Source organism: Pristis pectinata, chromosome 5, assembly GCF_009764475.1.
Source record: "Pristis pectinata isolate sPriPec2 chromosome 5, sPriPec2.1.pri, whole genome shotgun sequence".
NCBI classification, from domain to species: Eukaryota; Metazoa; Chordata; class Chondrichthyes; order Rhinopristiformes; family Pristidae; genus Pristis; species Pristis pectinata.
The window spans coordinates 5852598-5866479 of NC_067409.1; the positions used below are offsets into that span (position 1 = coordinate 5852598).

The 13882-nt window shown below is 49.0% G+C and overlaps 1 protein-coding gene across 2 annotated transcripts in view; it reads left to right on the plus strand.

The window, feature by feature from the left end:
• The window catches only part of pycr3 (pyrroline-5-carboxylate reductase 3), an 80829-nt gene extending 68990 nt beyond the window's left edge, over positions 1-11839 (plus strand). Inside the window, exons 5-6 of one of the 2 annotated variants that reach the window (XM_052017013.1) lie at positions 9416-9508; positions 11168-11839. In XM_052017013.1, the coding sequence (XP_051872973.1) occupies positions 9416-9508; positions 11168-11350 (276 nt within the window). In that variant the 3' untranslated portion in view covers positions 11351-11839. The remainder of the gene's footprint in view (positions 1-9415; positions 9509-11167) is intronic. The other variant, XM_052017012.1, reaches the window with a different exon arrangement.
• Positions 11840-13882: the final 2043 nt, after the last annotated feature.

Here is a 13882-nt window from a genome sequence, read left to right on the forward strand (position 1 = left end):
GGAGGGGGAGGAGGAAGGGAGGGGGGAGGGGGAGGAGGAAGGGAGGGGAGGAGGGGTGGGGGGGGAAGAGGGGGGGAGGGTGGGGGGAAGAGGGGGGGAGGGTGGGGGGAGGAGGGAGGGAGGGGGGAGGGGGTGGGGGGAGGGGGAGGGTGGGGGGAGGAGGGAGGGTGGGGGGAGGAGGAAGGGAGGGTGGGGGGAGGAGGGGGGGGGAGGGGGGAGGGTGGGGGGAGGAGGAAGGGAGGGGGGAGGGAGGGGGAGGGGGAGGGTGGGGGGAGGAGGAAGGGGGGGAGGGGGAGGGTGGGGGGAGGGGGGAGGGGAGGGTGGGGGGAGGAGGAAGGGAGGGGGGAGGGGAGGAGGAAGGGTGGGGGGAGGAGGAAGGGAGGGGGAGGAGGAAGGGTGGGGGGAGGAGGAAGGGAGGGGAGGAGGAAGGGTGGGGGGAGGAGGAAGGGAGGGGGAGGGGGAAGGGAGGGGGAGGGGGGGGGGAGGAGGAAGGGAGGGGGGAGGGGGAGGGTGGGGGGAGGAGGAAGGGAGGGGGAGGGGGAGGGTGGGGAGGAGGAGGAGGAGGAAGGGAGGGGGAGGGGGAGGGTGGGGGAGGAGGAGGAAGAGGGGGAGGGGTATAGGAGGAGGAGGGGAAGGGGAGGAGGAGGGGGGAGGGAGGAGGAGGAGGGAGGGGGACGGGCTCCTGTCCGGGTGGGCGGAGAGGGTTGGGAATGGGCTCGTTGTTGGGGGGGGGCAGCAGGTGGGTGGTGGGAGAAGGGAGGAGGTGGGTGTCAGTTCCCTCGCCCTGTCTTCTCATGTAGCCGTCAGTCTATGCTGCCCACAATGTTTCGTACAGTTCCCTTACCCTGGTCACCGGAGCTCCACATTCATCAGTTGAAGGAGTTTCCCAGAACCTCTAGATCCTCAATCTCTCCTCACAGGCTAACCCCCTCATCTCAGAATCAACCTGGTGAACCTCCTCTGCACTGCTTCGAAGCTGCTATATCTTTCCTCAAGCTAAGGAGGACCGGAACTGCAATCAGTACTCAAGGTGTGGTCTCACCAGTACCCTGTACAGTTGCAGCATAACCTCCCTGCCTCTTAAATTCAATCCCTCCAGCAATGAAGGTCAACATTCCATTTTGCCTTCTTGATAACCTGTTGCATCTGCAAACCAACCTTTTGTGATTCATGCACAAGCACTCCCAAGTCCTTCTGCACAACAGCACGCTGCAATCTGTCATTATTTAAATAATAATTTGATCTTCTATTTTTCCTTCCAAGCTGAATGACCTCACATTTACCAACATTATACTCCATCTGCCAGACCCTTGCCCACTCACTTAACCTATCTATATCTCTCTGCAGACTCTCCACATCCTCTGCACAATTTAGTGTCATCAGCAAACTTAGATACACTACACTCGGTCCCCTCTTCCAAATCGTTAACATATGTTGTGAACAGTTGTGGGCCCAAGGCCCAGCACCCAGCCCTGCGGCACCCCACTCACCACTGATTACCAACCAGAGAACCACCCATTTATCCCAACTCTCTGCCTTCTATTGGTTAACCAATCCTCTATCCATGCTGATACATTACCCCAACTCCATGCATCCTTATGGATAAGTCTTTTATGCGGCACCTTATTGTTCAGGAACAGTTTCTACCCCTCTGCCATCAGATTTCTGAACAGTCCATGAACTTGTTATTCCTCTTTTGTACAGTTTTTGTTTATTTTTTGGTAACTTAAAGTCACTTTTATGTCTTGCACTGTACTGCTGCCGCAAACAAACAAATTTTGCGACGTATGTCAGTGATAATAAACCTGATTCTGATAGCGGGGAACTGGCAAAGAGGTCACCATGAATGGTGGGGCAGGATTGAGGGGCTGAGTGGCCTCCTCCTGGTCCTACCTCTTGCCTTCTTGCATCTATGCCAGCTCTCAGAGCAATCCCATCTTCCCCACTTATTTTCATGTAACCTTTTCCCTCTGACATCTTAATTAACATAGCTTCTACCAGCCACCTACAGTGGAGTAATTTGCAGTGGCCAATTAACCTACAAAGCTGAACACCTTAGGGAGGAAGCCAACACTGTCATAGGGAGAACGTGCAAACTCCACGCAGACAGCACTGGAGGTTGGAGTTGAACGCAGGTCACTGAGCTGTGTGGCAGCTGCACTTCCTGCAGTGCCATCCTTATCCAACCCTCTATGGAAGTTTGAGCCTTCGCATTTTCCTCCTTTGGTAAGGGGGACCTATCTTTGCGGGCTGAATTTGTCTGGGTCCTCTCCAACATCATGTGGTGCCAGGGATGTGAAGAGGCGGGGAGCAATGTGAGCACGTTGCAAGGGTTCAGAGATCTGAATCTAAAGCTAAAGATCTTTTCTTTCTTAGGAAATGTTCAGCCTGAAAAAGTGATAGCTTCAGCTCCGTCGGACAACAACTTGTACAAATTCAAGGTGAGACTCGGTGAGTGGCCTCTGGTTGTAAAGTGACAGGTGGGCTGGAGAGATTGGCAGGCACAACAATAACCCTTCCTCACTTGGATATCAGGTGCTCTGTGGTGAGAGCTCCTGACTTGATCAGTTGACACGGATTGGGCTCATTACCCTTTGGTTATAAACTCCTGTTGCTCCTGTGCTGAACCTCCATTGCAGAATGCTTCATAGTGAATCCCCTGTGGGGAAGGAATCTTTCTCAGGAAGTGTCCAGTGGGTGAAAAGCCTGCTGATGCAACGAACAAACTGCTGGAGGAACTCAGCGGGTCATGCAGCATCTGTGGAGGGAAATTGTCAGTGGATGCTTCAGGTTGAGACCCTTCAGCTGGACTGAAATTACAGAGGGGGCGGGGGAAGCCAGTATAAAGAGGAGGAGGGAAGGGGTGGAGGAAGAGCTGGCAAGTGAGAGGTGGATCCAGGCGAGGAGTGGTGATGGGCAGATGGAGGAGGGACGAGTGTAACAGGTACAGAGGCTGGGAGGTGAGAGGTGGAGGCAACAAAGGGCCGCAGATGATGGGATCTGATAGGAGAGGAGGTGGAGTATGGAACCAAGTAAGGGAGGTGGGGTGGGGAGGGGACCCAGTGATGGAAGTGTGTGGGTGATGGGCAGATGGAGGAGCGGAAAGAGTGGGGAAAGAAACAGAGTGATGGGGTGCTGGGGGTGTTCTTTGTGTCTGTGTCCTAGATGTTGTATCCAGGAAGGAGTTGCGCATCCAGGTAAGGAAAAAAATATCTAGCTGTAAAACAAAGATTAGCAATATAACACTTCAACGGGGGGGCAAATAATTTAAAGGGACCATTCGTGAGAAGTTTGGGCGAACTCCACAATGAAGACGGATGGAAGCAGAAGGCGTCACCTAGGCGTAGAAGCCTGTGGGTCAAGTGCCAGAAGATGGGATTAAACATTTTGGTGGTGTCAGTCTCGGATTGCTGAATCCTGGTGACCAGTGATGATATTCTCTTCCTGTTTAACGCTTTATTGGCAGCCCTGGTGGTTTTTGATCATAGAACAGTACAGCACAATACAGGCCCTTTGGCCTACAATGTTGTGCTGACCTTTAAACCTTGCCTAAGACTATCTAACCCCTTCCTCCCACATAGCCTTCTATTCTAAATTCTTCCATGTCCTTATCTAGCAATCCCTTGAATTTGACCAATGTACCTGCCCCCTCCACCACCCCAGGCAGCACATTCTTTTGTAGCAAGTTCTTTTTTTGTAACTGCCTTGGTCATATATACAGTCACCATCTGCCTCATGTCATGGAGAGCACATGACCAAGAGGTGGATGTCCGGTAAGGCTCTCCACTCACTGGTTAGCATCAACTTAGTGGGCCAAATGGCCTGTTTCCGAGCTGTGTGACTCAATGCCAATCTTTTAGATTGCTGATCTTTTCTCTCTCCCGATTGCCTTCTGTTCCTATTGTGCTTTGCTCCATAGGAGGCTGGGATGCAGACTACACACAACAATGCCTGTGTGGTGAAGAATTGTACCATCCTTTTCCTGACTGTCAAGCCTTCCATCCTGCCTGAAGTCCTGAGGAGCATTTCCCCACTTGTCACACCAGCTCACCTCGTTGTCTCTGTGGCGGCTGGGATTACCATAGAAGCACTGGAAAATGTGAGTAGATGGGTGTGGAGGAGTTGGTTTTCAGGTGAGTATGGCCTGTTTTTTGGAGTGAGGGGAGAAGGAGATTTCTCCCACGAGTGGTTCCACACTTTTGCGGAAGATGTGTCTGAATTAGGATGGTTGGCCTTGAGCACCTCAATGGCAAGATCCTAGTGAACCTGCTCCTGTTGTTGTAGGAGTAGGAACCAGGAGTAGCTCTTCTAGTTAGCACTCCCTTAACTCTGGAGAAATGGAAGACTAGCCTTTCAGTAGTCTACAATTTAAGGCATATTTTCTTTATTCATTTCTAGGCTGTGGGGATTGCTGGCAAGTTGGTAGTTATTGTCCATCCCTAATTGTCCTCGAGAAGGTTATGAACTGCCTTCTTGAACCACTGTAGTCCTGTGGAAGAAATTCCCACAGCGCTGTTGGGAGGGAGTCCCAGGATTTAGACCAAATGACGATGAAGGAATGACAGGTTGTTTCCAAATCATTGTTGATGTGCAACTTGGAGGGAAATCTGAGTCCAGGACACGAGGGCACAGTCTTAGAATTAGAGGGTACCCATTTAGAACAGAAACGAGAAGAAATCTCTTTAGCCAGAGGGTCATGGATTTATGGAATTCATTGCCATGTACAGCTGTGGAGGCTTGATCATTGGGGGTGTTTAAGGAGGGGATTGATAGGTATCTAATTAGTCAAGGTATCAAGGGATATGGGGAAAAGGCCGGAATTGGGGCTAGATGGGAGAATAGTTTCACCTCATGATGAGGTAGCAGAGCAGACTCGATGGGCCGAATGGCCTACTTCTGCTCCTTTGTCTTGTGACCTTGTGCTGCCCTTGTTCTTCTTGGTGGTGGAGTCGGGCTTGGGGCGTGCTGTTGAGGAAGCAAGGTGGGTTGGCCACACAGTACAGGTACATACTGATTTACTTATGGCAGAAGCCAGGGGAAGCTATTACTATCTGGCATTTTTAAACCCTTCTATGGCTTTTTTCCACACTCATCCAATAGTGGCCTCTTGTTATCCCTGATTTCCTTGGCTCCAACATTGGCAGCTGGTAAATTGGTTTATTATTGTCACATGTACCAAGGTACAGCGGAAAAACTGTGTTTTGCATAGCATCCGTATAGATCATTTTGTCACATCAGTGCATCAAGGTAGTACAAGGGAAACCATAACAGAATGCAGGATAAAGTGTTACAGCTACAGAGAAAGTGCAGTGCAGGCAGACAATAAGGTGCAAGGCCATGACAAGATAGATTGTGAGGTCTACCTCGTCATGGCCTTGCAGGGGACCATTATATAACAGTGGGATAGAAGCCCGTCCTTGAGCCTGGTGAACATGCTCTCAGGCTTTTGTATCTTCTGCCCGATGGGAGGGGGGAGAAGAGAGAATGTTCGGGGTCGGTGGGGTCTTTGATTATGATGGCTGCTTTACCAAGGCAGTGAGAAGTGTAGACAGAGTCCACAGAGGGGAAGCTGGTTTCTGTGATGTGCTGAGCTGTGTCCATAATTTCCTGTGGTCTCAGGCAGAACAATTGCCGTACGAAACCGTGGTGCATCCGGATAGGATGATTTCTGTGGTGCATCGATGTGACTAATCTCTGGAATTCCCTCCTTAAATCTTCTCTCCCTTTTCAATCTAAGACATTCTTCTGACAGAACTTCTGTCACCCATCCCAATAGGTTTTGGCTAGGTCACTTTTGTCTGATCACATTCTGGTCGCAGCCCTGCGTGTGTGTAAGACCACAGTCCAATGGCTGGGAGTGGCCTTGCAACCCTTGGGCAGGGTTCCAACCTAATGCTTGTGGCTTACTCCAAGTGCGGTCTGACTAAAGTTTTATATAGTGCAGCATGGCTTCCTTATTCTTATACTCAACACCCGTACCAATGAAGGCAAGTATGCCACATGCCTTCTTTACCACCTTATCCACTTGCGTGGCCCCTCTCAGTGAACTATGGACCTGGTCCCCAAGATCCCTCTGTACCTCAATGCTATTAAGGGGCCTACCATTAACTGTACACTTTCTCCTTTCATTTGACCTCCCAAAATGCAACACCTCACACTTGCCCGGATTAAACTCCATCTGCCACTTCTCTGCCCAGATCTGTAACTGATTTGTATCCCGCTGTATTCTTCGATAGTCCTTTACACTGTCCACAGCTCCACTAACCTTGCTGTCATCCGCAAACTTGCTAATCCACCCGTCTACATTTTCATCAAGTCATTGACATGCGTCACAGATAACAGAGGTCCCAACATGTGGAACAGCTCCACAAAACACTGATGTGATGATAAGCTTTTGGGGTTTATTTTTCAGAGGGCTTCTCAGTGACTTTCCTATAACTCTCTCCTCAGTTGCTGCCTTTGGGAAGCAAGGTGCTGCGGCTAATGCCCAACCTGCCGTGCGTGGTGCAGCAGGGTACCATGGCGTTCTGCTGCGGAAGCAATGCCGGGGAGCGGGAGGCCGTTCTCCTAAGAACCTGGTATCTGCCTGTGGGTTGTGCGAAGAAATGCCAGAATCCTACATCGACATCCACACAGGGGTCAGCGGGAGCGGCTTGGCGTATGTACGTGGGGAGAGGGGTTAAATGTTGTTACAGTCTGCAGCTCGGCACAGAATCCTGCGAGAAACCACCTGATCTCCAGGAATGTTGCTAAAGATAGGACTGGGTTCTCTTACTCTGTCAAGGGCATTGACCCTGGAGTTGGTTTATTATTGTCATAAGTACCGAGATACAGTGAAAAGCTTTTGTTTGCGTGCCATCCAGACAGATCATTCCATACATAAGTACATCGAGGCAGTAAAAGAAAACAATGCAGAATATAGTGTTACAGTTACAGAGAAAGTGCAGTGCAGGTAGACAAAAAAAGTGCAAGGGCACAATGAGGTAGATTGGGAGATCAGGAGTTTGTCTTCTGTGAAACGGATGGTGTCTAATATTTGTTGCCTTCTTTCAGACTGGTCATTAAACAAGGAATCCTTGTAACTTGGTTTATTGTTGTCACTTGTACTGAGGTGTAGTGAAAAACTTTGTTCTGCATGCCATCCGTACAGATCATTTCATCACATCAGTGCATTGAGGTAGTACAAGGGAAAACAATAACAGAATGAGAAATAAAGTGTTACCGTTATAGAGGAAGTGCAGTGCAGGCAGACAATAAGATGCAAGGCCATGTCGAGGTAGATTTTGAGGTCAAGAGTCCATCTTATTGCACTAGGGAACCGTTCAATAGTCTTATAACAGCGGGATAGAAGCTGTCCTTGAGCCTGGTGGTACGTGCTTTCAGGCTTTTGTATCTCCCTCCTGATGGGAGGGGAGAGAAAGAGAGAATGTTCGGGATGGGTGGGGTCTTTGATTATATTGGCTGCTTTACCGAGACAGCAAGAAGTGTAGACAGAGTCCATGGAGGGAAGCTGGTTTCTGTGATGGGCTGAGCTGTGTCCACAACTCTCTGCAGTTGTAGGTTCTTAGCAGAGAAACAGAACATAGAACAGTGCTGCACAAGACAGGCCCCTTGGCCCATCATGTCCCCGCTGACCATGACACCAATCTAACTAATCCCATCTGCCTGCACGTAACCCAGGACTTCAGGAAAGGGGGCGGTACACATGCACCTGTCTGCATCAATGGTGCCGAGGTCAAGAGGGTTGAGAGCTTCGTTCCTAGGAGTGAACATCATCAATAGCCTGTCCTGGTCCAACCACGTAGATGCCACGGCCTAGAAAGCTCACCAGCACCTCTACTTCCTCAGGAGGCTAAATAAATTTGGCAGGTCCCCCTTGACACTCACCAACTTTCATCGATGCACCATAGGAAGCATCCTATCCGGATGCATCACGGCTTGGTAGGCAACTGCTCTGCCCGGGACCACAAGAAACTGCAGAGAGTTGTGGACACAGCTCAGCACATCACAGAAACCAGCCTCCCCTCCATGGACTCTGTCTACACTTCTCGCTGCCTCGGTGAAGCAGCCAACATAATCAAAGACCCCACCCACCCTGGACATTCTCTCTTCTTCCCTCTTCCATCAGGCAGAAGATACAAAAGTCTGAAAGCACGTACCACCAGGCTCAAGGACAGCTTCCCTAGTACAATAAGATGGATTTTTGACCTCACAAAATACCTCGTTATGACCTTGCACCTTATTGTCTACCTGCACTGCATTTCCTCTGTAGCTGTGACACTTTTCTCTGTATCCTGTATTGTTTTTACCCTGCACTACCTCAGTGCACAGTGTAATGAATTGATCTGTACGATCGGTGTGCAAGACAAGTTTTTCACTGTACCTCGGTACAAGTGACAATAATAAACCAATTCCAATAACCCACATCCCTCCATTCCCTGCCTGTTCATGTGTCTGTCTAAATGCCCCTTAAATGTTGCTATGGTATCTGTTTCCACCACCTCCCCTGGCTGCTCATTCCAGACCATTCGGCCCAGCTAGTCCATGCTGGTGTGAGTGCTCCACTTGAGATTCCTGCTGTCCCCCTTCATCCCTCTCAGTTCCTGCTCTCCTTCCCCCTCCACTGAATCAACACTACCTTCTGTTGCCTTCACCTCCTCGCACCCATCCAGCTTCCCCTTTAGTGCATCTGTTACATTCACTTAGCACCCCGCGTGGTGGTGAATTTCACATTCTCACCACTCATTAGTACGTGAGCCTTAACAAAGCGATGGCTAGTCAACCTTGGAAAACATCACAGCTGTGTCCGAGGGAGACGCATGAGACTGCAGATACTGGAATCTGGAACAACAAACAATCTGCTGGAGGAACTCAGTGGGTAGAGCAGCATCTGTGGGGGGGGGGGTCAAAACCCTCCCTCAGGACAGTCGTGTCGTACTTTGTTGTCATGCAGCATCTGGATATGAACAGGCTGAATCGGTGCAGGAATTGCTGTAAACACTCATTGTGGAAAGACAGATTAAAGTTAACATTCGGCTTCCTGAGCCTATTCTGACGAAGAGTCTGCAACCTGAAAGGTTAACTGTTCCCATTTCCACAGACGCTGCCTGACTGGTTAGTGTTTCCAGCAATTTTTGTTTTATTTCAGATTTCCAGCATCTGCAGTTTTTGATTTTTCGGGAGGATGAATAGTGACCATGACTGAAATCTTGGCTGATTTCTTTCCTGCATTAAGTAACACCCAAAAACAGATTACCTGGCTGTTATCTCGCTGCTGCTTGTGTAAGCTGGCTGCTATGCTTCCTGCGTTACCTCGTGTTGATGCTTCAAAGCTGCAAAGGTGCTTTAGGACTTGAGATCATGCATGGCACCCTTTATGAATGCGAACCTTTCTCTTGTTCTCTCCCGTTCATAGGTCTACACATTTGCTGAGGCTCTGACAGACGGAGCTGTTAAGATGGGAATGCCGTATGAATTGTCAAAGAAGCTTGTAGCTCACACACTGCTGGTAGGTGATGTTCAGCCATTTCATCAGCTTGATGTGACATTCTCCTCTCCCTCCAATTTCTGTGTTACCTCATTATTCCTTTTTTTTTGCACTATTGATTTATTGTAATTTACAGTAATGTTATGTCTTTGCACTGTACTGCTGCTGTAAAACAACAAATTTCACGACATACAGGTCAGTGATAATAACTGATTCTGCAGCAAGTTACTCCAGCAAGGAGGATCATTGTTTCAGGAACAAGCGAGGGAAGAAAGAGGAGACGTTGGTCTCATGGATCCTCGACTGTAGAGGGAAATTGGCTGACTGATCAATAATCAATGCCTTTTGGATTGAGAGGTTGGGGTTTAACTGTGCAATCCCTGCAGTCCAACTGGGGTTGGCATCAGTGGAAGCGTAGCCCCAGTGACGAGCTGGTGGCCTCAGGAAGGAAGATGATACAGAGGGAGCAGTGAAACATTGTTGATAGACCTGCTGGTTGGAATTACTGGATATGGAACCAGCATTGGGGGTGGGTTGGAGGGAGAAGGGAGTAGGAGATCTCACCACAGTCGGAGAAAGTCCCCTCGTCAATCAGAGGGAGTTGGGATACTTTGCCCCATCTCTCTCTCCCCCTCCCCCACTTCCCAGTAGATGGCAGAAAGGAGTTTGAAATCTGCAGTCCACATGGTGTTGACGTAGAGTCATGGAGTAATGCAGCACAGAAACAGGCCCTTTGGCCCAACCCATTTATACTTGACAAGATTGGCCCATATTCCTCTCAACATTTTCTATCCATGTACCTGTCCAAATGTCTTTTAAATATCCTTACTGTACCTGCCTCTCCCACTTCCTGTAGGAGCTTGTTTCATACACCTACCACCTTCTGCTTGAAGAAGTTGCCCCTTGGGTCCTTTTTAAATCTTTCCCCTCTCAGCTTAAACCTGTGCCCTCTAGTTTTTTGTTCCCTTTCTGAACCTGGTGAAGCTCACAGAAACAAAATTCGTTCTGGTGAAATCCTGGTGTTCCGGTGGTTATCTTTTACCCAGTTCACGGGCTGTGTGCATTCAACCCTATCTATGCCCCTCATGATCCTACCCTCCAAGGAATAAAGTCCTAGCCTGCCCAACCTCTCCCTATAACTCAGGCCCTCGAGCCCTGGCAACATTCTCATCACTGGACCAGGCAACTTTCATCAGAGACCTCGGGTCTAAAACAGTTTGTGATTATAGCTCTCAAAAAAATTTTTTTGAATCTACAGTGGTGATGTGGAGCAATGGCCAAGTGTAAAATTCAGCGGGTGGTTCTACTTGGGTACACAGGCAGGACCAACCCCTGTTCAGCTATCGTTTATCAGCAAAGCTGAATGTGAGCTGGGAAACGGTTGGGAATTAAAGGATTCCTCTTTATTACAGTAGCTAGGAGCTACCAGTGGAAGTGGTTGAGGCAGGTACAGTAACAACATTTAAAAGGTACTTGGACAGGTACGTGGATGGGAAAGGTTTAGAGGGATATGGACCAAACGCGGGCAAATAGGACTAGCTTAGATAGGGCATCTTGGTCGGCATGGACGAGTTGGGCCGTGGGGCCTGTTTCCGTGCTGTGTGACTCAATGTCACAGGCAGGATTATAAATGCAATAAATCAAGCACTTGCCGTCATTTGTGTTGTGTCCTTTCCTCAGGGAGCTGCGAAGATGATCCTGGAGACTGGGGAGCACCCGGCAAAATTGAAGAGCGACGTGTGCACCCCGGGTGGGACTACCATCCACGGCCTGTATCAGCTGGAGAAGGGGAACCTCCGCAGCACCGTCATGGATGCCGTGGAAGCTGCGACGAGCCGAGCCCGTGAACTGGGTAAAAAATAACCATCACGGCACCAGGATCTCACCAGAACTAATTCACGTTTCCATGAGCTTCACAGAGTTGGGGACTAGTGGGGTACTAATTCTTCTGATGTTCGTGAACTTCTTAAATCTAATGTTAAGACATAAACTTCATAAACCATCTGATCTCTATTAATATAAAATACTATATTGCTGACGTGGTTACTGGTAAAGGGCTACCCCTGACTCAAGGCACCATGATTAGGATTGCTTTACATGATTAGGTACCTTTACTCTGCTTGACTTGGAGGTCCTTGACACTGCCTCTGGGGTCGGTCAGTGGAAAGGCTGTGCATTTGTTTTCATTGGGTATTGCAAAGATCAGCGATGGTGCTTGAATGCAAAGAACCGGTTTACATCTGGATTACTCTGTCCCTTCCTTGGCACTGCTGTTCTCAGAGCTTGGTGCTGCAGTGTGAACAAAGGCTGGAACTTCAGATTTGTTCTTTTATAAACAGCACAGTGTATTCATCACTTTCTTCTTTGCTGGTTTTAAAAGAAAGGGAATTTTCAGAATTGTTCGGGGATCTTGGAACTGGGGCTCCCCCTCATTTCTTCAGTTAACACAGGGTTAGTGGAGGGACAGGGCTGGTGCAGAACTACTCTCTGGCTGGACTGAATTTGCAAATCCTTGCTGTGGAACTGATCCAAGATGTTCCTGATAAGTAATGTCTCCAGAGCCAAAAAGAGGAGGTCCAAACCAAACCTGTTGCAAGTGCACAGAATTGACACGGTTACAAAGAATCCTGATGAACTCGTTGTGAAATGGGAGTGTACTCCCCCCTGTATCTTTTTATTTTCAAGTTAATTGAAAGGTCCTGGGGCAGCTGAGGAGGATTTGTGCCATTAGACTGTCCTGCTTTTGCTGGTGATACTCTCATAAACACCCAGTCACTCCGTGGTGACATCCCCGTGTCTGCATAACATATCAGTCTGGGGTGAACTGTGACAACTAACGCTCGCTCCTACAATTCCGCTCCCAACTCTCTTCCCACACCTGACAAGTTGTTGAACTGCTTAACAGCCCAATTGTGAATGAAAAGAATAATACCTCGTAGGGGTTGTGAATCAGGTATCCTCGTGAATCATACAGCTTTATCTTCATTCTCCGGTCTCCGAGAACCACGAAGACACTAAGATGCCTTCTGTAGGTCTACAACTCACAAAGGAAACCAGAATCAGGTTTATTATCACTGACATATGTGGTGAAATTTGTTGTTTTACGGCAGCAGTGCAGTGCAAGACATAAAAACATTAAATTACTACAAGTTACAAAAATAAATAGATAGTGCAAAAGAGGAATAACGAGGTAGTGTTCATGGTTCATGGACCGTTCAGAAATCTGATGGCGGAGGGGAAGAAGCTGCTTCTGAAATGTTGAGTATGGGTATTCAGGCTCCTGTATTTCCTCCCCGATGGTGCCCCCTCTTGAAGATGTCCTCGATGGCGGGGAGGGTTGTGCCCGTGATGGAGCTGGCTGAGTCTACAATCCTCTGTAGCCTCTTTCAATCCTGCACATGGGAGCATCCATACCAGGTGGTGATGCAACCAGTCAGGATGCTAAGTTAACTAAGTGAAGTGGTGAATCCTCAGTGCTGTCTTGCATCTTCAGGGTGTGTATTGGAATGTGTGGATGTCCGTGTGCAGGCTGTAGAGTTAAATGTGTTGAAGTAAAATCGTCTCACTTCTTCAAAGCTCCTGTCAAACTGATGCGGTGAGAGCACCATTCTGATCTACAGGCTGGGCCACATTATTGGCCCAGTATAGAGGGATCCCTGCTGTTAAACAAACCAGCCATTCCCTCATCTTCTCAACAGCCAGCAGCACTCATTGCTATTCCTGTGATTATATCCTCCCACCTCCACTGTGTGTGGACACTGAGGATCAGGAGAAAGTTAATGGAATCCATGCCCTCCCCTGTAATTCACTCAGTCCTAGTTCCTCAGTCATTCTTCATGACCCAGCAAACTAGTTTCCTTCATGGGCTAATCCTTTTGCACTTTGAAAGCTTGATTGACTGCTTCAGCTCAAGCTTGCAGGAAGTGAGCTCCAGGCCATAATGATACCACGTAACCAGTCACCAAGTCTTTCGCTATCCCTTGCTGCAAGGGAAACAACTCCAACTTCTCCACTCTAACTACCTCGACGAAATCCCTCCTCTGTTCACTATTTATAGGATCTGAACACGGATCGGCATTTTTGCCCAGGCCATTGCCTTTCAGACCTTGCTTTCTTAAACTGCTCTGGTCCTGGTGGTGGAAGTATTCCCACAGTGCTGACTGGTAGTGAGTTCCAGGATTTAGACTCCGCAACAGTGAAGGAACAGGGATATAGTTCCGAGTCGGGACGGTGTGTGATTTGAGCGAGAACCTGGCGGTGGTACTATTCCTGTGTACCTGCTGCCCTTGTCCTTGGTGGGAGAGATTTCATGGTGTGGATGTGCTGGAGGAGTACTCTTGGTGAGTTACCCTCACGACAGCCAGGGTGCCAGTGGTGGAGGGAGTGCATGCTTCT